General features: G+C 39.1%; 1 protein-coding gene across 1 annotated transcript in view; it reads left to right on the forward strand.

Annotated features, from left to right (window-relative positions):
• LOC143598077 (uncharacterized) overlaps positions 1 to 17,253 on the forward strand; it is a 30,601-nt gene extending 13,348 nt beyond the window's left edge. Inside the window, exons 25-56 of the mRNA XM_077076393.1 lie at positions 3,955 to 4,060; positions 4,137 to 4,280; positions 4,725 to 5,000; positions 5,084 to 5,737; positions 6,098 to 6,313; positions 7,088 to 7,191; positions 7,287 to 7,582; positions 7,672 to 7,756; positions 7,881 to 8,570; positions 8,659 to 8,977; positions 9,096 to 9,254; positions 9,343 to 9,506; positions 9,598 to 9,778; positions 9,875 to 10,144; positions 10,233 to 10,433; positions 10,597 to 10,651; positions 10,918 to 11,048; positions 11,150 to 11,638; positions 11,706 to 12,476; positions 12,577 to 12,653; positions 12,947 to 13,370; positions 13,447 to 13,533; positions 13,660 to 13,815; positions 13,922 to 14,106; positions 14,203 to 14,733; positions 14,801 to 14,978; positions 15,083 to 15,225; positions 15,307 to 15,433; positions 15,511 to 16,248; positions 16,328 to 16,615; positions 16,694 to 16,861; positions 16,938 to 17,253. Coding sequence (XP_076932508.1) covers positions 3,955 to 4,060; positions 4,137 to 4,280; positions 4,725 to 5,000; positions 5,084 to 5,737; positions 6,098 to 6,313; positions 7,088 to 7,191; positions 7,287 to 7,582; positions 7,672 to 7,756; positions 7,881 to 8,570; positions 8,659 to 8,977; positions 9,096 to 9,254; positions 9,343 to 9,506; positions 9,598 to 9,778; positions 9,875 to 10,144; positions 10,233 to 10,433; positions 10,597 to 10,651; positions 10,918 to 11,048; positions 11,150 to 11,638; positions 11,706 to 12,476; positions 12,577 to 12,653; positions 12,947 to 13,370; positions 13,447 to 13,533; positions 13,660 to 13,815; positions 13,922 to 14,106; positions 14,203 to 14,733; positions 14,801 to 14,978; positions 15,083 to 15,225; positions 15,307 to 15,433; positions 15,511 to 16,248; positions 16,328 to 16,615; positions 16,694 to 16,834 — 8,386 coding nt within the window. The 3' untranslated portion in view covers positions 16,835 to 16,861; positions 16,938 to 17,253. The remainder of the gene's footprint in view (positions 1 to 3,954; positions 4,061 to 4,136; positions 4,281 to 4,724; positions 5,001 to 5,083; positions 5,738 to 6,097; positions 6,314 to 7,087; positions 7,192 to 7,286; positions 7,583 to 7,671; positions 7,757 to 7,880; positions 8,571 to 8,658; positions 8,978 to 9,095; positions 9,255 to 9,342; positions 9,507 to 9,597; positions 9,779 to 9,874; positions 10,145 to 10,232; positions 10,434 to 10,596; positions 10,652 to 10,917; positions 11,049 to 11,149; positions 11,639 to 11,705; positions 12,477 to 12,576; positions 12,654 to 12,946; positions 13,371 to 13,446; positions 13,534 to 13,659; positions 13,816 to 13,921; positions 14,107 to 14,202; positions 14,734 to 14,800; positions 14,979 to 15,082; positions 15,226 to 15,306; positions 15,434 to 15,510; positions 16,249 to 16,327; positions 16,616 to 16,693; positions 16,862 to 16,937) is intronic.
• The last annotated feature ends 6,149 nt before the right edge of the window (positions 17,254 to 23,402 follow it).

Genomic DNA, 23,402 nt, shown 5'->3' on the forward strand with positions numbered 1-23,402 from the left:
TGGATCTTCATGTCCCGTTCTCGGCATAGGATCCATCAGTAACTCGGATGACCTAAAACTGTCTTCTATCCTATTTGTTCCTAAATTTCCTACCAGTCTTTGTTTAGTGAGTCAGATTACCAAACAAAACAACTGTTCTGTGACCTTTTACCCAACTCACTGCGTTTTTCATGAACTAGGAACAAACCGGGTAATTGGTACTGGTTTTGAATCAGGAGGTCTCTATCGTATATCCCCGTTTTCGCATCCTGTAGCAAACTTATGTGATTCCGCTATCAGGGAGGCTCACTGTCGATTAGGTCATCACTCTACAACGGTTCTGAGGCAAATGCGACCAGATTTACCACTTTCGTCTTTTAATTTTCATTGTGAGTCGTGTCAACTTGGTAAACATACCAGGCGTCCCTATCCCCCTAGGGTGCCCAATCGAGTCAGTTCTTGTTTTGAACTGTTGCATTCTGATGTATGGGGTCCTTGCCCTATCAAATCTACGTTGGGTTTTGAATATTTTATTACCTTTATTGATGACTATTCTCGCACTACTTGGGTTTATTTGTTGAAATCTCGTAGTGAGGTATTTTTCATATTTCGAGAATTTAATGCTTATGTTCAAAACCAATTTAACACCACCATTAAAACTTTACGATCTGATGATGCTAAAGAATATTTCTCCACCGACTTTTCTTCATACTTAAAAACCAACGGCATTATTCATGAATCATCGTGTGCTTATACATCTCAACAAAATGGTGTGTCCGAACGCAAAAATCGTCACATATTGGATGTTGCTCGCACAATCATGATCCAATCACGTGTTCCTCATCGTTTTTGGGGAGATGCCGTTCTCACTGCCACATATCTGATTAACCGCATGCCCTCAACCGTTCTTCATGGTAAAACACCGTTTTCTGTACTATTTCCCAACGATGATCCATTTCCTCTCGCACCTAAAGTATTTGGTTGTGTCGCCTATGTTCATGACCATCGTCCGAAAACCATCAAACTTGATCCCCGAGCCATTCGTTGTCTTTCTTGGTTACTCACGGGTTCAAAAAGGGTATCGATGCTATAGCCCATCACTTCACCGATACTTTACTAGTGCCGATGTCACTTTTCACGAGTCTCCTTACTTTCCCGAGTGTTCCACTCCTGTTTCTGACCCGTTTCCCGACCTCGATATACCCACATCTCCCTTCCTCCCCACCATTCCTGTGTCGATTCCCTCTACCGATCCAATCTCTGCTGATTCTGACCCACCGACAGAACCTCCGCCACTGCTTTTCACATATGCTAGGCGAGGTAAGGGTCAAATATCAGAGACACTTGATTCACATTCAGGCCACAACCCCGAAATACCCTCAGATCCTCCGTCTGCATCCGAACAATCTACACCTCTCACTGATACATCCTTACCCAATCCGACACCTTTACCAGAAGCTACCCCTGATACACCCGTTTATGATCCTCTTGGTGCACCACTACCCGATATACCTATTTCTTTTCGCAAAGAACCCCGGAAATGCACTCGTTACCCAATTCAGGACTATGTTGCCTACACCCACCTATCTCCTGAATCTCATGCGTACACCACTACTCTTGATTCCTACTTGATTCCCAAAAATGTGACGAGCGCTCTCGCTCACCCAGGATGGCGAAAGGCTATGGAAGACGAAATTGGGGCTCTAAAGTCCAATCATACATGGGATCTTGAAACACTTCCTAAACGGAAGCGTATTGTTGGTTGTCGCTGGGTGTTTACGGTTAAACTACACCCGGACGGCTCCTTACACCGCTTGAAGGCTCGGTTGGTCGCAAAAGGGTATTCTCAGGCATATGACATTGATTATGATGAAACCTTCTCGCCAGTTGCTAAAATGCCATCTGTCCGTATTTGTATTGCTCTTGCTGCCATTAATCATTGGCCGCTCCACCAGCTTGATGTCAAGAACGCCTTTCTTAATGGTGTTCTTGAGGAGGAGGTATATATGGAGCAGCCACCAGGGTTCGTTGTTGAGGAGGAGGCCTCGAAAGTTTGCAGACTACGTCGTTCTCTATATGGTCTTAAACAGTCTCCCAGGGCATGGTTTGGTCGATTCTCTAGTGTTATGGGACAGTTTGGGATGACTCGGAGTGCCTACGATCACTCTGTCTTCTTTAGACACCAGAAAGGAAAGAGGATTATCGTAGTTGTTTATGTGGATGACATTATAATCACAGGTGATGACGAGGTCGGGATCACTGAACTCAAGCAGTTTCTTCAGTCTCAGTTTCAGGTCAGCGACTTAGGTCGGTTGAGGTATTTCCTTGGCATAGAAGTTTCTCGCTCTCCACAAGGAATACTTCTCTCCCAACGAAAGTATGTCCTTGATATGTTGACTGAATGTGGCTTACTGGGTTGTAAACCTGTTGATACCCCAATGCTTCCTACAAAGAAACTCCTCCCAAAGGAAGGAGATCCAATGAAAGATCTTGAGCGATACAGACGGTTGGTTGGTAAACTTAATTATTTAACCGTCACACGACCGAATATCTCCTTTACTGTTAGTGTTCTGAGCCAATTTATGGCTGCGCCATACACCGGTCACTGGGATGCTGCCATTCGTGTCTTAATATATCTTAAGACCTCACCTGGTTTGGGTATATTATACTCTGATCAGGGTCATTGTCGTGTGGGTGCCTTCACGGAAGGAGATGGTCGGATATCAGGGTTCTCAGATGCAGATTGGGCAGATTGTCCGATTTCTCGACGATCTACCACCGGATATTGTGTGTTTGTTGGAGGAAATCTTGTATCATGGAAGAGTAAGAAGCAACACACGGTTTCCCGGTCGAGTGCCGAATCGGAGTATAGAGCCATGGCAGATGTAACATCAGAGATGACATGGGTACGTCGTCTTCTCATAGAACTCGGGGTTGTTTCTAATGACTTGATGCGGTTATACTGTGATAGTCAATCAGCCATTCACATAGCCAAGAATCAAGTATTTCATGAGAGGACAAAACATATTGAGGTCGACTGTCACCTTATCAGAGATCGAGTAGTAGGCACACAAACTGATCCTCCATCCATTCAACCAGTTCACGTGAAGACAAATTTTCAGCTAGCAGACATTCTAACTAAACCGCTCCGGAAAGCTCAGATAGATTTTATTTGTAACAAGTTGGGCATGATTAACATCCATGCTCCAACTTGAGGAGGAGTGTTAGTTGTATTTAGTTATAATTAGGGTTTTAGCCCATGTAGTTGGTTAAAGCCCATGGGCCTTTTATGGGTTGAAAGCTAGGGTTTGTTTGTGTATAAATAGATGTAGTTGTCATTGTATTATTTACACCTTCAAGTAATAAACATTACTTTCATTACAACCATCTTATTCTTTACAAGTAATTAAATAGTTGAGCTTTTGGTTTTATTAATTCCTTTAGTCAGAACTAGTAATTTGGTTTTTTTATTGGGCGTTTGGGACTTTTGTTTTTTTGTTCTATTGTTACTGTAGCTTTCCTTCGAGGTTTCAAGAGCTCACCATGGTTTTTGCATTCTCTTGTGCTACCATTTAAGCTAAGTCTTTAAAAGGTGTCAAAAGACTATAGTTGTCGTTGTCTTCTGCATTTTATTTTGTGGTTGATTTATATGACTTATGCACTTTCTCAGTTATACCTCTTTGGGCGTGTGGCATTACAAAGATATACAACTTTTACCATTTGTTTGTTGAGTTATTCTTCAAGTTAGATTCGAACGGTGTCCATCAATGATGCCTGTCTTTCTTTCTTAATATCATTTTTAGCAACTTTCTCTTTGTCTTAAAATTTTTCATGCACTTCTTCAGTTGCACACATTTATTAGCCATGTAACTTACTGTTCTTATCTGACATAGCAAAACATATTTGTGCTGCTGGATTGTTTTTGTACGTTTTTGTTTTCATGTGTTGTTGATAGTTGTTCTATCATGGATGCAGTTTCTTGCAACTTGATCTAGGCTGTTTGCGTGTGACAAATGAAGTTAGTTGGCATGGACCTGTAGATGATCCATCAGCTGTCCATCTTGACATTCTTCACGCACAGGTATTTTCTTGGATTTGTTTTCTTGTATGACCTAATGGAATATAACATGAAACTAAGGTATTGGGTACTGCTACAGATATTTAAAATCAATATGGCCGTTGGAGTGAATGGCGTTTTAGGGAAACCAATGATACGAGAAGGCCGTGAAATTCATATTTTTGTGAGGCGCAGTTTAAGAGATATTTTTCGCAAAGTTCCAAATTATGCTTTGGAAGTTAAGGTGTGGGCTTTGATATATTTTACAACTTTCTCTTACTGGTTTCACTTGCTTCTGTACTACGAAATGCTTAAGAAAAGCAATAATTTGACACATTGTTGGGGGTTGGCTTGTTCTCTGAATTAGCTATCATAGATATGCTTCTTGTTACTGCATACACATTAAAGTGAACTTCATCTTTATCCTCCAATTGTATTTAATTGGTAAAGGACATGTAGTATACATTTCACACAAGCATAATGATGTTACTGGATACCAGCATTACGAACCACCTTTTTTCAAGGGGTTGATCCTAAGAAGCTTGATAAAAGAGTAGCAACTTTTCTGGATTTTTTTAGTAAATAACTTGTCTTTCAGTAAAAATGAATTTACTGGCTCTATTTTCTGTTTTTATATCCTAATATGGTCAAACCCACAAACTTATTATTGATCTGTCTTTGAAAACAGATAGGGTCATTGCACGCTGTGGTGTCTGACAAAGAATATAGTGTAATTTCTAGCTGCGTGACCATGAACTTGAGTGAAGAAGCTAATCTCCCTCCTAATTTTCGTACTACCAACTCCGGTTCAACGGATACGATGCGGATGCTTGCTGATAAGGTTAACATGACTAGCCAAGTTTTCTTATCCCGTTCAGTTAACATTATGGCAGTTGAACTTGATTATGCGTTGCTAGAACTCTGCAATGGCATTCAGGAGGATTTACCTCTAGCAAATATTACAGTAAGTAAAGAGTAGAGATTAACAGATTTCCCTTTGCATATGTTTTTCGGTCTTTCTAAAGATGCTCATTCTTGTTGTCTCAGCTGGAGGGCATGTGGCTTTCATACCGAATGACTTCTTTTTCCGAAATGGATCTATATGTCACCATTCCTCGATTTTCTATTTTGGATGCACGTCCTGATACCAGACCTGAAATGCGACTAATGCTCGGGACAAGCACTGATGTGCTGAAACAAGATTCTTCCAGTAAAGGCGGAGGGGGGCTTTTAAGAGCTGTAACCATGTCCAATGTGAATACACCACACTCAACCATGCTATTGATGGATCTCAGATGGCGTTCATCATCCCAATTGTTTGTGGTTCGGATTCAGCTGCCTCGAGTTCTTGTTGTTCCAGATTTCCTTCTTGCAGTTGGTGAGTTTTTTGTGCCGTCTTTGGGCGCAATAACTGGCAAGGAAGAGGTGATGGATCCTGATAATGATCCAATCGGTAAAACCGACACTATAGTACTCTCTGATGCATTGTACAGACAGACTGAGGATGAGGTCCGCCTGTCACCAAATCGAAAGCTAGTTGTAGATGCAGCAGGAGTTGATGAATATACTTATGATGGCTGTGGGAAAACTATAATCTTGGATGAGGGTCTTGAGCAATCGCAATCTCAATCTTCGGAGTTTCGACCAATTATTGTTATTGGAAGGGGTAAAAGACTGCGGTTTGTAAATGTGAAGATTAAGGTAATGACATTACAGCCCTCCAATCTTATTATTCTCTAGCGGTACATGTGTTGAATGCTTATGCACTGTTGTGATGTTGAAAATAAGTAACCTAAGGGATTGTTAAATATATTGGATATCACACCTGTCCAACTTCATTTCAAATATGTCAAAAGTGGTTGCATAATCCACATTCTACTAGGAAATAGACCTATATATGTACCAAGTTTTGGGACACACTAGTACGCTACATTTTTCGTATTTGAAAACTAATTCTGAGTCCAACATATCTGTACTCGAAGTGCTAAATTAGAATATGATTCCCAACTTTACAAGAGTTAATGTTCAATGTTATCTGATAATAATTGTTTTTTTTGTCAGAATGCTTTCCTCTTGACGGATTACGCATACTTGAGTAATGATAGCAGTTTCTCAGTGTCAAATGAAGATGGTGTAGAAGTTGTGGCGCAGGACAACTTTTCTGCAATCAGTAAAGGAAAGAGTCTGGATAAAGCTGAAAAAGCGTTATATTCACCACCAACTTCTGGTATCGATCAAACTGATTCATCTAAACCAAGTCTAAGTTTTGAGGCCCAGGTAATGCTATCATAACGATTCCAGATGTGTTTGATAGTGTTTTGTTTTTTCATGCACGCATCGTATCTGTATATCCTATTTATGAATGCATACATCTATTCATTGGTGAATACACTATTTTTATCTATAATTCTCTATATGGGCCGAAGCTATCAATGATCTAAATTTCAGTAGTTGCCACTGCTGGGTGCTGCATTATTAAAACTTATATGCATTACACCATTTTGCTATATATACACTACTTTGCGGTGCTATCATGATTCTAGGAGTGTTTTGTATGTCAAGCTCATTGACTTCACTGGTTGAAAAAATCTCTCCTTTAGAGAAAGCAAATGGCAGTTCATAAAAAAATCCAGCGTTTCTATAGGAGCCACTATAGGTGGGTTTACAGTAAATACCTCAGTCAATCTCTTACCTGCACGGATCTAATTATAATTCTTACTGCCATTATTTGCAGTGGTAGAAAACCAAAGTAACGTTTTGGCATCAAAGTGCTCTAAATGATTTTATATCTTAGTTGGCCATATACTGGTTCACTGCTTCTATATGGTCCTGCCTGATGTATATAACAAACTCCTGTATTCTGATTAAAACAACAATTGCATTTGCTTAGGAAACTCAGTTCATAGCTATATAATGTACTTTCTTTATCAACTGTTTTAAAGTTGCATTTTGTATTCTTCTGTTTTGTTCCTGGATCCTGCCTAATGTAAAACCTTTATATTCCAAAGTCTCTCTCAATGCCTTACGTGGTTTCATGTACTGATGTGACAGGTGGTGTCTCCTGAGTTCACTTTTTATGATAGCAGCAGAACATCCATTGATGGTTCCTACCACTATGAAAAGCTTCTCCGTGCAAGAATGGATTTGAGCTTCATGTATGACTGCTTTTTATTGAACCGATACTTATTCTATGTATTTGTTCATATACATCTCTTGAGGTTTTCACTTATGAATTGTTCAATCTTAATAGGTTTGCGTCAAAAGAAAACGATACATGGGTTCGAGCTCTGCTCAAAGATCTAACTGTGGAGGCTGGTTCTGGTCTTAGAATTCTTGATCCAGTGGATATCTCTGCAGGATATACTTCTGTGAAGGATAAAACAAATATATCGTTAATGTCTTCTGATATATATGTTCATTTGTCTTTGAGTGCTATCTCCCTTATTCTTAATCTACATAGTCAGGCAGTTGCAGCATTACACTTTCAGAGTGCTGATCCCCTGTCTCCTTGTACCAACTACGATCAAATCTGGGTGTATCCAAAAGGTTTCCCTGCTTTTCATTTTACTGGCAACCCACCCGTTTCTTTATTTGCACTTATTTCAATATCTTAACAAGAACGGGTTCTTATGCAGCAAAGGGACATCATAATGCAATTACATTCTGGAGACCTCGAGCTCCCCAAAATTATGTCATATTGGGAGATTGTGTGACTTCCAGGTTTAACGTTTAATCCGATTTTTTTCAACTTGTTACTTTTATTTTCTAAGCAGATACATCTATTGTGAAAGGCTAAGGTTTATGATATTACAGTTCTTCCATCATATGAATGTTTTCAATATAGGTCCATTCCTCCTTCACAAGCTGTTATGGCGGTAAGTAATACATATGGACGTGTACGAAAGCCTCTTGGCTTCAAGCTTGTTGGCTTATTCTCCGACATCCAACAAACTGAAAGAGTGGGCTCTGATTGTTCTCTGTGGACACCTATTCCACCCCCAGGATACTTGGCGTTAGGGTGTGTTGTACATATTGGAAACCAACCTCCACCAAATCATACTGTCTACTGTATAAGAGCTGATCTGGCAACATCCACAGCATACTCGGCATGCATGTTCAACGCTTCCTCAAATAACGCATACCCATCAGGATTTAGCCTTTGGAGACTTGATAACCTGCTTGGATCATTCTATGCGCATCCTTCTGTTAGCTGTCCTCCGCAGGACATATGTTATGATCTCAATCATCTTCTTCTTTTGAACTCAAGCTGGCATCGCCTATCTGCAAGAGAATCCGGGTCTGTTGCAAGTGTTGACCGTGAGCATACTAGTCAACAAAGCAGTTACCAGGGTTCAAGTTCATCACCAGGGTCTGATGTTCCCAGATCAATTTCAAAACCTAGTTGTTACATGTCAACTCCAAGTTTTCAGAGGATCTGGTGGGACAAGGGTAATGATATCCGCAGACCAGTCTCTATATGGCGACCTATACCACGACCTGGTTTTAAGGTTATTGGTGACTGCATAACTGAAGGGTTAGATCTCTCTCTCTGAACTTGCCTCTGTTTGCTGACCATCTTAACATTTTTCTTAAATGTTAATCATCTTTAATCACCTTTGTAGTTTGGAGCCACCTGCCTTGGGAATTATTTTTAAGGCTGACAACCCTGACATCTCTGCAAATCCTGTTCAGTTCACTAAAGTTGCTAATATCATCATCAAAGGTGCAGACGACGCCTTCTTTTGGTACCCAATTGCACCCCCAGGTTATGCTTCTATGGGATGCATAGTTACTCGAGTAGACGAGATGCCAAATTTGAATTTGGTTTGCTGTCCGAGAATGGATCTTGTTAGCCAAGCCGATATTTCTGATATGCCAATATCAAAAAATTCAAGTTCGCAAGCATCTCAATGTTGGAGTATCTGGAAAGTGGATAATCAGGTCAGCATTTACGATTGCTCAGCTTGTGTCACATTCTTTTTAATATGATGGTATATTACAGAAAATAGAATCTATGATTACAAGGCTGTTCATGCATTTTTCTATGGCTACTTTTTAGGCTTGCACTTTTCTTGCCCGCTCTGATCTGAAGAAGCCTTCCAGCCGGCTGGCCTTCACTATTGGTGATTCTGTGGAACCAAAGACACGGGACAACATAATGGCAGAAGTAAAATTGAAATGCTTCTCCGTGACCATTTTAGACAGCCTGTGTGGAATGGTATCTATATACTTTTCTTGTTGACGATGACAAAATTATACAACTTAATTCGCTCACATTGCATATGCGTATCTCGGATTCATTTCAGATGACACCATTTTTTGATGTTACTGTCACAAACATCAAGCTTGCAACTCATGGTGGAATGGATTCTATGAATGCTGTGCTGATCTCTTCGATTGCTGCATCAACATTTAACTCATTGCTAGACTCCTGGGAACCATTGGTGGAGCCATTCGATGGAATATTCAAGTATTAACTTACCTACAACTGTTTATTTATTTTTATGCCTTTTTGGCAAAGTGTGCCTGCCTTTCATTTACTTCCATTTTTGCTTTTGAAGGTTTGAAACGTATGATACCAATGATCAATCTCCATCAAGACTTGGAAAAAGAGCACGGATTGCAGCTACGAGTATCCTTAACATAAATGTTAGTACTGCAAATATCGACACATTTGCGGAAGCCATCTCTTCTTGGAGAAGACTGAGAGAACTAGAGCAAAAGGCAATCAAATCAGATGAGGTCTAGTGGGATTGGATATGTTATCTTCACAATCTTTGTTGTTTCAGTTAAACATAAATTGATTTTTTTTGTCTTGTTTTCATCAATACTTGGCAGGAAGCTAGCAGCCACAACATTGGTGAAGATGGTTCAATATTTTCTGCATTGGATGTAGACGATTACCAGACTGTGACCGTAGAGAACAGGCTTGGATGTGATATATACGTGAAAAAGTTTGAACAAAGCTCTAGTATAGTTAACCTTCTTAAGAATGATGATAGTGCCTCTGTGTGGATTCCACCTTCAAGACACTCAGATCGATTAAACTCCGTTGATGATTCAAGGGTGGGGCGCTGTTATATTTCCGTGCAGATAGTTGAAGCCAAGGTTGTATATTTATTGACATAATGCATACATGACATGAGTTATGTGTTAACACTAAATGGTTGCTAATGGTTTCATCTGTTTTCTTAAGGATCTACCAATTGTTGATGATGGAAATAGTAATAGCTTCTTCTGTGCACTCCGGCTTGTTGTTGAGAGTCAGGAGGCAAGTCAACAGAGGCTGTTTCCTCAGAGTGCAAGGACCAGATGCGTGAAGCCCTTCATTTCTTTAAGTAATGATCTTGGCAGTGCCATATGGAATGAACTTTTCATTTTTGAGGTTCCTCGCAAGGTATGTCAAGGTCTAGATATCTAGCTAAACCTTTATTAGACATTGATGATCATCCTCTGTTTGCAGTTCCTTCTAACTGTGATACCTGCACTGTTGTTTGTGTGCTTTTACAGAACTCTTTAATGGTATGATCTTAGAAAATATGTATTATTTGGTGTTTCAGGGGTCGGCTAGGTTGGAGGTTGAGGTGACTAATCTTGCTGCAAAAGCAGGAAAAGGTAAACTAAAATTGATAAAACAAGTAGTCAAGCTACAATGAATATTGTTACTGTATAACATTAATGACCCAGTTGTTCGTTCCGTTATCTATCATTTTTCCATGAGGTACCTGTATGGTATACTTTTCGGTGCATATAAAATTTTATTATATCTATATGAAGTTATGAACGTCAAATAATGCCGCAGTGTGATACGTATTAAAAACTCAAGGCCTGTGAATTCTTCTGTATGTTTGAGCTGATCTTGGGTTTTGTGTTGAGATCAGGTGAAGTTGTGGGTGCTACGACTATTTCAGGTGGACATGGTACGACTCCCTTAAGAAAGGTGGCCTCAGCTAAAATGTTGCAACAAGCGTTTCATGGTCAGGAAAATGTTACACACCTTCTAATGAGGAGGGTTAGTAACTTTTTTCTTTTCATTATTATTCTTGTTCAATAAATGATTTTATAATATATATCTTCTATGTACGTGTTTTTAATTGTAAATCATGATGTTAGGGTCAACAAAAGGATGATGAGTTGCCCTTTCAAGGATGTCTTGTAGCTTCTACGTCCTATTATGAAATGAAAGCAGTTTCAAACCTCCAAAATACGTTGGAGCAGGATAAAGATGACGTGGGGTTTTCGGTGGGACTTGGCCCTGAAGGTGTATGGGAGGGTTTTAGGTCCTTTCTTCCACTCTCCGTCATCACAAAAAAGATGGATAAAGATTTCATCGCCATGGAAGTTGTCATGAAAGATGGAAAGAAGCATGCAATTCTGAGGGGTCTTGCAACCGTGGCAAACGAATTAGATGTTAAATTGGATATAAATATCTCTAGGAGTCACAAGCCTTCTCAGGCAGTTGGTAGTGTCAATATTGCTGTAGAAGAGATCTTTGAGAACCAAAGACATAGTTCCATCTTAGGTTGGGGCAATAAACGTTCTAATTTCCGTGGGAATGATCCAGGACGTTGGAGCAACCGAAGCTTTTCATATTCATCTAATGTAGGTGTTTCTTCAATCCATAAATCTTTTTTCTTATCAGTAGAGTTATTCATGTTTGGTGTAACAGGATTTCTATGAACCACCACTTCCACCGGGATGGGCATGGACGACGCCAGCTTGGATGATAGATAAATCTGGTCCTGTTGACGTGGATGGATGGGCATATGGGAGGGACTATCAAACTCTAAAATGGCCTCCAACTCCCCAAAGCTCTTCAAAATCGGCTCAACACAATGTACGCCGTAGACGTTGGATCCGTACAAGGCAAAAACTTACTGACCAACACACACCAAACACTGGCGCTTCTGAAATCCATGTGTTAGAACCTGGTTCTTCTTTTGTACTACCGTGGCGTTCCATGTCCAGGGATTCTGATAGTTGTTTACAGATTCGCCCTTCTGCTCATGACAGTTGGGGTTGTCCTGTTGGCTTAGCTTCCGCCTCCCTTGTTGGGACAAATGACCAGGGGAAAAAGATATCAACCTCTTTTTTCATGTTAAATGAGCTTGAAAAAAATGACACGCTTTGGTGTTGCCAAACAACTGACTCAACAAAGCAATTTTGGCTCAGTGTTGGTACAGACGCATCAGTTCTTCAGACAGAGCTGAATTCCCCTGTTTATGATTGGAAAATATCGGTCAATGCTCCTTTGAAGTTGGAAAATCGACTTCCTTGTCCAGCACGGTTTACAATATGGGAAAAGTTGAACAATGGAAGTACAGCTGAGAGGCAGCATGGCCTTATATCATCTCGTGGTGTTGTACCCATATATTTTGCTGATGTTCGTAGTCCTCTGTATCTTTCATTGTCTCTACAAGGTGGATGGATGTTGGAAAAGGTATGCCTGTAAATGTTATCATTTCAAGATTCTGTATACTTTCAATCAGAGAGATTTAAATATGTGACAGTTCTTCTCTTACTCTCTTCTTTAAAAGCAGGATCCTGTTCCTGTCTTGGATATTTCATCTAATAATCATGCTTCTTCATTTTGGATGATCCATCAGCATAAACGAAGGTTTGTACTACTTGTATATTCACTCTCTTCTTTTTTTCCCATAGTGTTAAGTGCCCAGTTTATATTGCCAAGGGGCAAGGTCATTGACATTCCCATTAACGTGTAGCACTTCTTCCAACCTTTTATTACATTTTTCTTCAAAAGCTAACAGGCTGTTATTTCTTGGGCTAATGAGTGTATTTACTGTGGCTCAACTCTAATAGCAACTTCTCCCCCTGAGGCTCATTGAGATTTTGGTCGTTCAACTTTTTAAAAAGGCAATTAACTGAGATATATTAATTTTGAATATGCAGAAGATTGCGTGTGAGCATTGAACGGGACATGGGAGCATCTGCAGCCTCCCCTAATACCATAAGATTTTTTGTCCCTTATTGGATTAGTAATGACTGCTCTGTACCACTTACGTATAGAGTGGTCGAAATTGAACCTTTAGATAATGAGGATGTGGCAGATTCTTCAAAAGCTGCAAAATCTGGAAAATCCTCAGGCTTTAAGAACCCTCCTGCAAGGAGGAATATCCAAGTTCTAGAAGTAATAGAGGACACTGGTCCTACTCCCAGCATATTTTCTCCACAGGATTATATTGGACAAGGGGGCACTAATCTTTTTTCAACACGAAATGATGCATGTCTTTCACCTCGTGTGGGTTTAGCTGTTGCGACTCAGCATTCTGAGAATTTTAGTGCTGGACTATCACTTCTTGACTTGGAAAAGAAGGTCAGAAGGAGACATTTTAACTCGATATACTATTACCTTGTTGCTAACAACTCACCTTCTATTCTCCCATATACAGCAAAGAGTGGATGTCAAAGTTTTTTGTTCAGATGGAACTTACTACAATCTTTCAGCTCTACTCCACATGACATCAGACAGGACAAAGGTAAAATTCAAGCCCTTGTAGATTAAATTTGTTAATATTTTTGGGCTAAATCTTATGTGTGTATCATTCTCTTCTTTATTCTTGTTCATACCTACATAGGTACTTAAGTCAAATAATTTCATGCAGGTTGTCCATTTTAAGCCACACACCTTGTTTTATAATAGGGCTGGCTTTAGTATATGTCTGCAGCAGTGTGATACCCGGTCACTAGTATGGATTCATCCTACCGATGCTCCCTACCATTTTAAATGGCAGACATCTGCCAAAGTGGAACTGCTAAAGGTCTGGCTAGGATAACCTTATTTCCGTTCTCTTTGTAAATACTACTGCTTAATAGGTCTTATTATACTTAACTTTTTTTCCTGGTTGAAATCTATCTATGCTGTAGTTAAAGATCAATGGATACCATTGGAGTACGCCATTTACCGTTGCAAATGAAGGTTGGATGCGTGTTATCTTGAGAAATGAAACTACTGGCCAACTGTTGTATATGAAGGTTGAAGTAAGGAGTGGAACAGAAAGCTCATGCTTTGACGTCATCTTTCGACCCAATTCATTTTCAAGCCAGTACAGGTTACCTTTTCCCACCTGTTCTTAAGATTTTAATTCCTGTTCAGTTTTCTTGCAAGTTTAAAAAAACAGAAAAAAAACTGAGTGATTGTCTTGCAGGATTGAAAATCATAGTATGTTTTTACCCTTTCGTTTTCGGCAAATGGGCGGTAGTGATGATTCATGGCGTTGTCTTCTTCCATGCTCAAGTGCTCCGTTTTCATGGGAAGACCTTGGTAGGCAAAGAATCCTGGAAATTCTGGTGGATGGTGCCGGCACTAAAGATTCAGCTAAGTACAATATCGATGAGATTCGGGATTATCAACCTGTTCATATGGATGGGGGACCTACAAAAGCAGTGCGTGTTACTATAGTGAAAGAAGAGAAGATGAATGTTGTTATGTTGAGGGACCTTATGCCAGAGGACCATGATACCACAACAAATGCGAAGAGAAATATATCAGCCTCATCTTCTTCACAAAGGAATGATTCCCAACCATCAGTTTCATCGGATTGTGAACTTCATGTTACGCTTGAGCTCACTGAGCTTGGATTGTCCATTATTGATCATACACCTGAAGAGATACTTTACTTGTCAGTGCAGAACCTTCTTTTGTCACATTCAACTGGATTGGGATCTGGAATTAGTAGGTATGTCTTCTGGACACTTCAAACTCCACTTTTGCTAATATTATTCTGATTTATGTGTGTTTCATAGGACCAAATTAAGAATGAGGGGGATTCAAGTCGACAATCAGCTGCCTTTGACAACAATTCCTGTTCTCTTTAGGCCACAAAGAATTGGACTAGAAGCAGATTACATATTGAAATTTTCTATGACCAAGCAATCTGATGGATCACTAGATTTTTGTGTTTATCCTTATATTGGTTTGCAGGTGAGTAACGAGTATATATTTTTTTAACCAGTAAAAGCTTTTTAATCATGCTTCTTTAATAAAATATTCTTTTTTTTTCTTTTTCCTTTAATTTTATTTGACAGGGACCTGAAAACTCTGCCTTCTTGATAAGTATTCATGAACCAGTTATTTGGCGACTTCATGGTATGATTCAGCAGATTGATTTTAGTCGATTCAGTGATGCCCAAACAACCGCTGTTTCGGTGGACCCTATCATTGAAATTGGGTATGTTGGACCCACCCTTATTTCGGGACTCTTGAACTTGTGCCTAGCAACAATTTTATTTTACCTTTTTGGTGATTGCAGTGTTCTTAACATCTCTGAGTTCCGATTCAAGTTATCCATGGCCATGTCACCAACTCAGCGCCCTGTGGGTGTACTTGGTTTTTGGTCATCCTTGATGACAGCTCTAGGGAACACGGAAAATATGCCTGTAAGTATCAAACTCAGTAAGTGATTTATTCGGCTACAGTGAAGTCTGAATTTACATGATGTATGTTGTCATGACAGGTGCGGGTAAATCAGAAATTCCTTGAAAACTTGTCTATGCGACAAAGCGTTCTTATGACAAGTGCCATCTCAAATATAACAAAGGATGTTCTAAGTCAGCCTCTTCAGCTGCTTTCTGGCGTGGATATACTGGGAAATGCAAGCAGTGCGTTTGGGCATATGAGCAAAGGTGTTGCTGCCTTATCAATGGACAAGAAGTTTATTCAGAGTCGACAGCGACAAGAAAATAAAGGCGTTGAAGATTTTGGAGATGTGATAAGAGAGGGTGGAGGAGCACTGGCCAAGGGTCTAATTAGAGGAGTGATGGGCATAGTAACAAAGCCATTGGAAGGCGCAAAGGCATCCAGTGTAGAGGGTTTTGTGTCAGGTGTTGGTAAAGGGATAATAGGTGCAGCTGCGCAACCAGTGAGCGGTGTTCTTGATTTGTTATCAAAGACAACCGAAGGTGCAAATGCAATGAGGATGAAGATTGCTGCTGCTATCACTTCTGAAGACCTCCTTCTGCGCAGAAGACTCCCCAGAGTTATCAGTGGTGATAATTTACTCAGACCGTATGATGACTACAGGGCACAGGGACAGGTCATACTTCAGCTTGCGGAATCAGGCTCCTTCTTTCTACAGGTGGATCTATTTAAAGTCCGTGGAAAGTTTGCATTATCTGATGCTTACGAAGACCACTTCTCGCTACGTAAAGACAAGATCCTTGTTGTCACACATCGAAGAGTTATACTCTTACAGGTACGTCTTCCATTTTTATTTTTATTGAAAAAAGAAGAGAGGTATATGTATTAATGTGAATTTGTATGCGGTGCTGCAGACGTCCAACATTATGACACAGAAGAAGTTCAATCCAGCTAGAGATCCGTGCATGGTGCTGTGGGATGTTCTGTGGGAGGACCTCGCTACCATGGAACTAACTACCGGGAAGAAAGATCACCCGAATGCACCTCCATCCAAACTTATTCTATACTTGAAGTCTAAATCATCATCCGAGAACAATGATCACACCCGCGTTATCAAATGTCACCGTGATACCAAACAGGCTATCCAGGTTTACACTTCCATTGTGCAAGCAATGACTAGATATGCTCCAAAAGACTTGAAGGTAGGTATTACTCACTCACCTAACAATGCCTGCAAAATTTGCATTTATCGTTGACTTTGGCTGGTTGGTTTCATTCAGGAAATGCATAAAAGTAAAGTGAAAAGGCCATATTCGGCGACTGCTGAAGCAGGTTTTTTAAAGGAAAGTCAATGGACTTCACAGCAGATACAGGCGCTACTTCCTCCAGATTCGGTTTTTGGGAGCAGCAGTGATCAATAATATAATAGACAATGTTCAATGTGAAGGGTATATGAACATAATGTTTGATTTGCTTGTACGTAACGTTTGTAAAAAAACACTAACAAAGCTTATCCATCTACAGGATTTCCGTCCTAGATCTCGAGCTAATGTGAAATGAGAAGAGCGCGGGCGTATGTAGAGGGCACACGGCTAGTTAAGAGGAAAACGTTTGTGTTTAAATTTTCTATAGGTGGAAGGAGAGCGAGCATAGAGTTGATTTGCATATAATAGAATAGATGCAAATATAGGATATAATGTAGATTTATAAACTCCGTTCGGTTAAATACATGTATGTATTATGGTTACATGCCACCTTTACAAAATATTTTCCTTTTTCTTATGTGAGTTATTTATATATTTATTTCATTCCTTAGGAGATGTATGTTCATTTAGAGAATAACATAAACCCATGATTTTTCTTCGGTTTGGTTTTGGGTAAACGCAAAAGTAAACTAACGCCTTCGGAAGGTGTTCGTAGTTAAAAGACAATAGGCCATTACGGCTATCACCATCATTTTAACATGGCTACCAATGATTCTTCATTTTATGGGTCTTTTGGGTTCTGGTTCCATAGGTGCTGTAACATACAACTCTTCTTTGGTATCCTAACATGGCTATCAAAGAACAAGGACATTATCTAAGCGATTTTTTTTCACGTGCCATCATTAACTTTTTTGTTGGATTTTTTTTACCACCTGTGTATTACACGACGTGCTATCCTAGTTATTATATATTAACTTTTTTGTTTTCTTTTTATTGATAAAGCGTGTACTTGTTATTTTATATCATAGCTATTAACTAATTTGAACTGTTATATATTTTATGTATTTTTTAATGTTTTCATAAAGTTAAAAAGTATTACAAGCTATTAAAGTTTCATTATATATTTTTATCCGCATTCTTTTTCTCAAAATCATTTGTACAGATTTATGTAGATATCATATTTGGATCTACCAATCCAAAATTATGTGCTGATTTTACAAAACTCGTGAAATCTGAATTTGAAATTAGTAATATGGGTAAGTTGCAATATTTTTTAGGCTTGCAACTCTTAACAAACTAAAACACGAATTTTTCTACATCAATCAAAGTATGTTAAGAATCTTCTTGAAAAGTTTAAATCGACTTACAGCAGAGCAAGCTCAATACCCATGAGCAAAATTGATCCATTAAAACATGATGAAACAGGTAAATATATTGATCAGACATTGTACAGATGCATGATTGGATCACTGATGTATTTAACTGCATCTAGGCCTGATTTCATGTGTGCAACTTGTGTGTGTGCATAATCAAAAATCTGCATAATTGTTGAATCTCAGCTTGTTGGTTTCGGAAGAAACCCAACAATTGTTGAATCTCAATGTGTCTGGTCTTTGAATATCATCGAAAATAAAGTTCAACAATCAAAGACCAAACACATTAAGATCATACATCACTTCATCACAGACTACTAAGAAATAGGTTAAATTTCAATTGAATATGTCTCATTTGAAAATCAGTTGGCTGATGTGTTTACAAAAGCACTTGACTCAACATCGTTTCAAAAACTATTTCCAGACTCGGAATGTTAAACTTTGAATAATCATTTTTACAAAATCAAAACATTTGTTTTTCAACTGATTTTTTATAAGAAAAATATTTTCAAAAGACTGTTTGTATTTCAATTGATGTATAGGCAATGCAAAACAAAAGAAAAACTGTTGTTTTTCAAAACTACTCTTTTTCTAAACTATTGTTATGAAAAACAATGAAACAAACTGTTTAAAACAATTGTTTTAATTTCTTTTGTTTTGTAGCTTAAATTGATTGTTAGATCAATGTTCATTTACTCAGCGGCGTATCCACCATGCATGTTCTTATCATCTTTATATTTGTATTGTTATCCCAACTACTTTCGTAACTATATTATGACACACAATTGTTCGTATCATGCGAGGACTTGGGTAATTACGTGCCGATCCGTAATTACTTAGATCGTCGGATGGTCCACATAACCCGTCCCATCGCGTGGGTTACAAAACATTTGAAAGACATGATTTTGAGAAAACAAATGTTTTAAGAAGTTTTAATTATAAACTAATAAAATAACCAATGTATAAAACATTTCCAAAACTTGTAGTAGACTTAGATGCAACCATGAAATTTCTAAAACATCTTTTAATGTAAAAGTATAAGTCTTGAAAATCTAAAGGGATAACTCCCTAAAAGTTCAGATTATAAAACGGGTTTGTGATGAATGAGGATAATATAAAAGAATCTTTATTCATGAGATAAGATATGCAAAGGATAAATAATTCAAACTGAAATAATTAAATGTCATAAAGAGTCGTTACAATCCATAATTGGGAAAAGACAAATGAATTAAGATAGAATGTGGAAATTAGCAAAAGTCTTCAGAGTCCTTGAGTATCTTATTTGGTGTGACTCGAAGCACCTTTATGAGTCGAAATCATAACAGTCGAGGTAGATTGGCTCGGAATATCTTGAAGCGATTGAGCTTGAATAGCAGGGGCTTGAGTAGAGTATGATTGGTAAACTTGAGCTCGCGGGTATGGAATTTGATAAGTTTGGGTTAAGTAAGGATGATCTTGATTGACGAGAGGAGCTTTAAGGATGTGGGATTGATAGCTTTGAACTTGGTGAGCATGCGTAGTGTAATAGGGTGCAGTCATAGCTTGAGCTTGGTGAGCATGGATAAGTTGAGGGCACATATTATGGAGATGACGGCTTGTGCATTAGGCGGGGTACGAAACGTGTTAGCACAGTGGCCATAACGATTGCATTGGGTGCACAATCGGCAAGGGGATTGAGTCGGGTGATGACGATTATATATAGCACATAGAGAATGAGGTCCGACGTAGTCTCTTTTATTTGGGGGCATTTTGGTTAGGTGGAGGTTGGTCATTGGGTTGGTTAACGACATAGTTTTGGAGATTGTCCTTACGCTTGTTGTTGTGGTTGCTGTTGTGGTGATTGTTGTTGTTGTACGCAGGTTTGGGTTCGGCTTTAGCATCAGTGGATGAGTCAGTTTCGGTCTTCTCGAGATTAGGCTTGGAATCCTTTCGAGACAAGGTTCCATCCCTGACATGATCGTCGGTGAAGGAAGCAGCTAGATCCATAGCCTCACCGATGGTTAATGGGTCATGACTTGCCACAACATCACGGAAAACAGTTGGTAAACCGCGAATGTATTTCCGAATGCCACGGTTTTCGGGGGTTACAAGGTGGGGTATGATGCGACTAAGCTCACGAAAGCGGTTGGAATATGTAGATTTATCCACGCCAATTTGCTTGAGCTCCCAAAATTCGGTTTCAAGCCTTTGCAGTTCATGTTCGGGGCAAAAATCTTTCTTCAAGGCCTCCTTGAGATCGTCCCAAGGCATGCCACGGCCAACTCAGTTCCTTGGTTGGCTTTGAAAGCATTTCACCAAGTGATAGCTCGATCATCGAAAATGCTCGAGGTGAACTTAGTCTGTTTGGCGTCCCGACATTCACAATGGACAAAAACGTTCTTCATCTTCTCAAACCATTGAAGAAGTTTGGTGGCATTTTCTTCACCACGAAATAGGTAGGTTTGGTACTCAAGAAGTTCCTAAATTCGAAGTTGTTCGGAGTAGCAGATGTAGCAGAAGCATTCGAGTTGAGGCTTTGGATTTGGGTTATGATAGCGGGCATAGCAGCAACAAACTCTTTGTTGATCCTAGCAGCCAGACGCCAGGTCATGAGAACCATATGAGCGTTGATGATGACGATGGTTTCTTAGTGAAGACATTCAATGAGGAATTAAGGTAAAAGATTGTAAGATAAGGGGTAAATTGTGTAAATATTTATGAGATGATGTAATCAATGCGATCAATGTGTGATAACTAGATGAGAGATGAGGTCAGTTTAAAAGTTAAAATTTATTTGGTTAAGTTAACTTAACAAACACTAACGAAACATAATTTGTGTGTTGGCCTCCCCAGAGCTTTCCATGGCAGTTGGATGGCTCAACTAACTAACGAATAAATAACTGAGTTAGACGGCCCACAAGCTTTCCATGGCATTTTAACTGTACCAATTAATTAACGATTTATCAATGCAAGAGAGTTGGACGCCCATGAGCGTTCCATGACATTTTAACTGTACCAACTAATTAATGAATTATCAATGCAAGAGAGTTGGACGGCCCATGAGCGTTACATGACATTTTAACTGTACCAACTAAATAACGAACTAATGAGGTTAAAATGTGAGTAGTTGGAGTATCTTGTGAATCCCACGTATGATTAACTCCAACAAAAACATAATGTTTAAAATAAGTTGAGAAATGGGAAGTAGGAGTGCCCATGGGTTCCATGTATTTTTCACCCAACTAAACACTTAAAATAACATAACACAATAATCGGAAAATTGCTTAATTTAGCCACGAATCACCGTGAATTCAGTTTAAAAACATATTGTGACCGCTAATGCGATTACGGTTGACAGCCTAGGGTGTCGGTCATATGACAGTCGTATCCCGCTTTGGCCTATAAGATCGAGTACTGTGGTCAGGTTATCCTCCAGGTAAGGAATAACGTCTTACTTTGGGTTCTCAAAATTAGTTTGCCAAGGCCCGACTCACAGTTCTCTCCCCTTTCAGTTACTACAGGACTTGTCACACAACCTAGCCCTAAGCTGAAAGAGTAAAAACCACACTAGGGAATTCTTAAGGAATTTCCCAAAAATAAAGGCAACCTATTTGATTTAAATTCATTAGGAAAAATATTTTGAGGTTGAGGCATATCCTCGGAGTTGTGTGTGTATGTGCATGACAATATAATAATAAACAATAATTAAATAATTAACTAGGAAAGCTGTACACAAATAATTTGAACACATAAGGAAAGCAGATAAGCACGTATGGGGCTCCTAAGCATGCTACTAAGGCACCACTAACGACCTATCTTAAACTTTCGGCCCTGATACTAATCTGTCACACCCCAACCTAAGACGGAAATATCGGGGAGCGAACAGATTGTTCACAACTCTCAAGTTACTATCATGCAATATTTAAAAGTGACAATATATATTAAATTTAATTAAATAATTCAAATAATTCAAATACAAAATCTTGAAATAAAACAACAATAAGAATACAAATTTAAAATTAAGATAAGTCTTGATTAATTCTTCTAGCATAAGTCATCCCTAAGTTCTTCACAAATCTTGCAATCAATTCAATCTAAAACTTGCATATGCGTATAAAATAGATATATTTTGTCAACACTAGGTTGAGTGAGTAAAACACCAGTTAATTCAGTATGATATAAAATGAGGAAAATAAGCAAACTGTCCTTATGAGATATACAATCAAGACAATGAGCATATATAAGAGTGCCAGTAATATCATCGCCATGCGAAGTGGCCTTTGGTTACTATGACGATCGTATGATCATATTAATATGTGAATATGATGGACCTCTCCAAATGCGTTCAAATAAACAAATTAACAAGTAGCAAGTTAGGCACATAATTGATAGCACACAAGATTAACATTTGCTAATGTGAATACTAATAGTATGTAAATACTGTAGGTACGCACATGTCCCCAAAAGTTTGAAAAACAAGTAAAAGGAGGAGAGTGATTACTCACCTTATCAAAAGTTTGGGTCACGGGTTTAGTTTTGGATAGGGTATACGGGTATGGGTAGATGGGTTAACGGGTTAAATGGATTATAATAATCAGAGTTTGCTGTTTGGTCCTTCAAGTTTAGATATGGATACATGAATGGGTTAAAGTATAGTTTGGGGTTAAAAATGCACATAAATTAAAGTTATTTACATATATTAAATAAATATAATAAACAAATAATAATAACTCGATAGACGTGATATTTTATTGACAAAATAACCCGAACATCGAAATGGGTCGGGTAACATTTACAAAGTACTAAATGAGAAACCCGAATTGTTACAATACATTCCCCATAATAACGTGTTTTGGACGCTTAATGACAGTGGATGAGAGGAAAATTACACAGTTAAGTGTGCTCAGGCGGAAACAGTATCAGGATAGGTGACCACCTGTGAAGTCTCCACCCGGGCAACCAAAAGCAAATCCGTGAGGCGATGGTGGTACGTCTCGGCCAAAGTGGACAATATTATGATGCGGCGTAAGCTGGGCTGTTACAGATGGTATCAAAGTCAGGTCGGACCGGTAGTGCATGTTGGACCCCTTAAGGGGGTGAATTGTGATATCCCACATTGGTTGGGGAGGAGAACTAAGCCTTCTTTATAAGGAAGTGGATACCTTCCCCGTCATAAACGCGTTTTGAGTGCTTAATGGTAGTGGATTAGAAGAGAATTCCACAGGTAAGTGTGCTCAAGTGGAAGCAGTATTAGGTTGGGTGACCTCCTGGTAAATCTCCACTTGGGCAACCAAAAGCAAATCCGTTATGCGATGGTGGTACGTCCCGGCTAAAGCGGACAAGATTATGATGCGGCGGTAGCTGGGCTTTTACACTCGACACATTGGATACGGCAGAAGGATGTGATTATTTGAGTATATCATGGCTCTAGT

This window comes from Bidens hawaiensis, unplaced genomic scaffold, assembly GCF_021521415.1.
Source record: "Bidens hawaiensis isolate Kalapana, Puna unplaced genomic scaffold, B.hawaiensis_p1.1 tig00049616_1, whole genome shotgun sequence".
NCBI lineage: Eukaryota > Viridiplantae > Streptophyta > Magnoliopsida > Asterales > Asteraceae > Bidens > Bidens hawaiensis.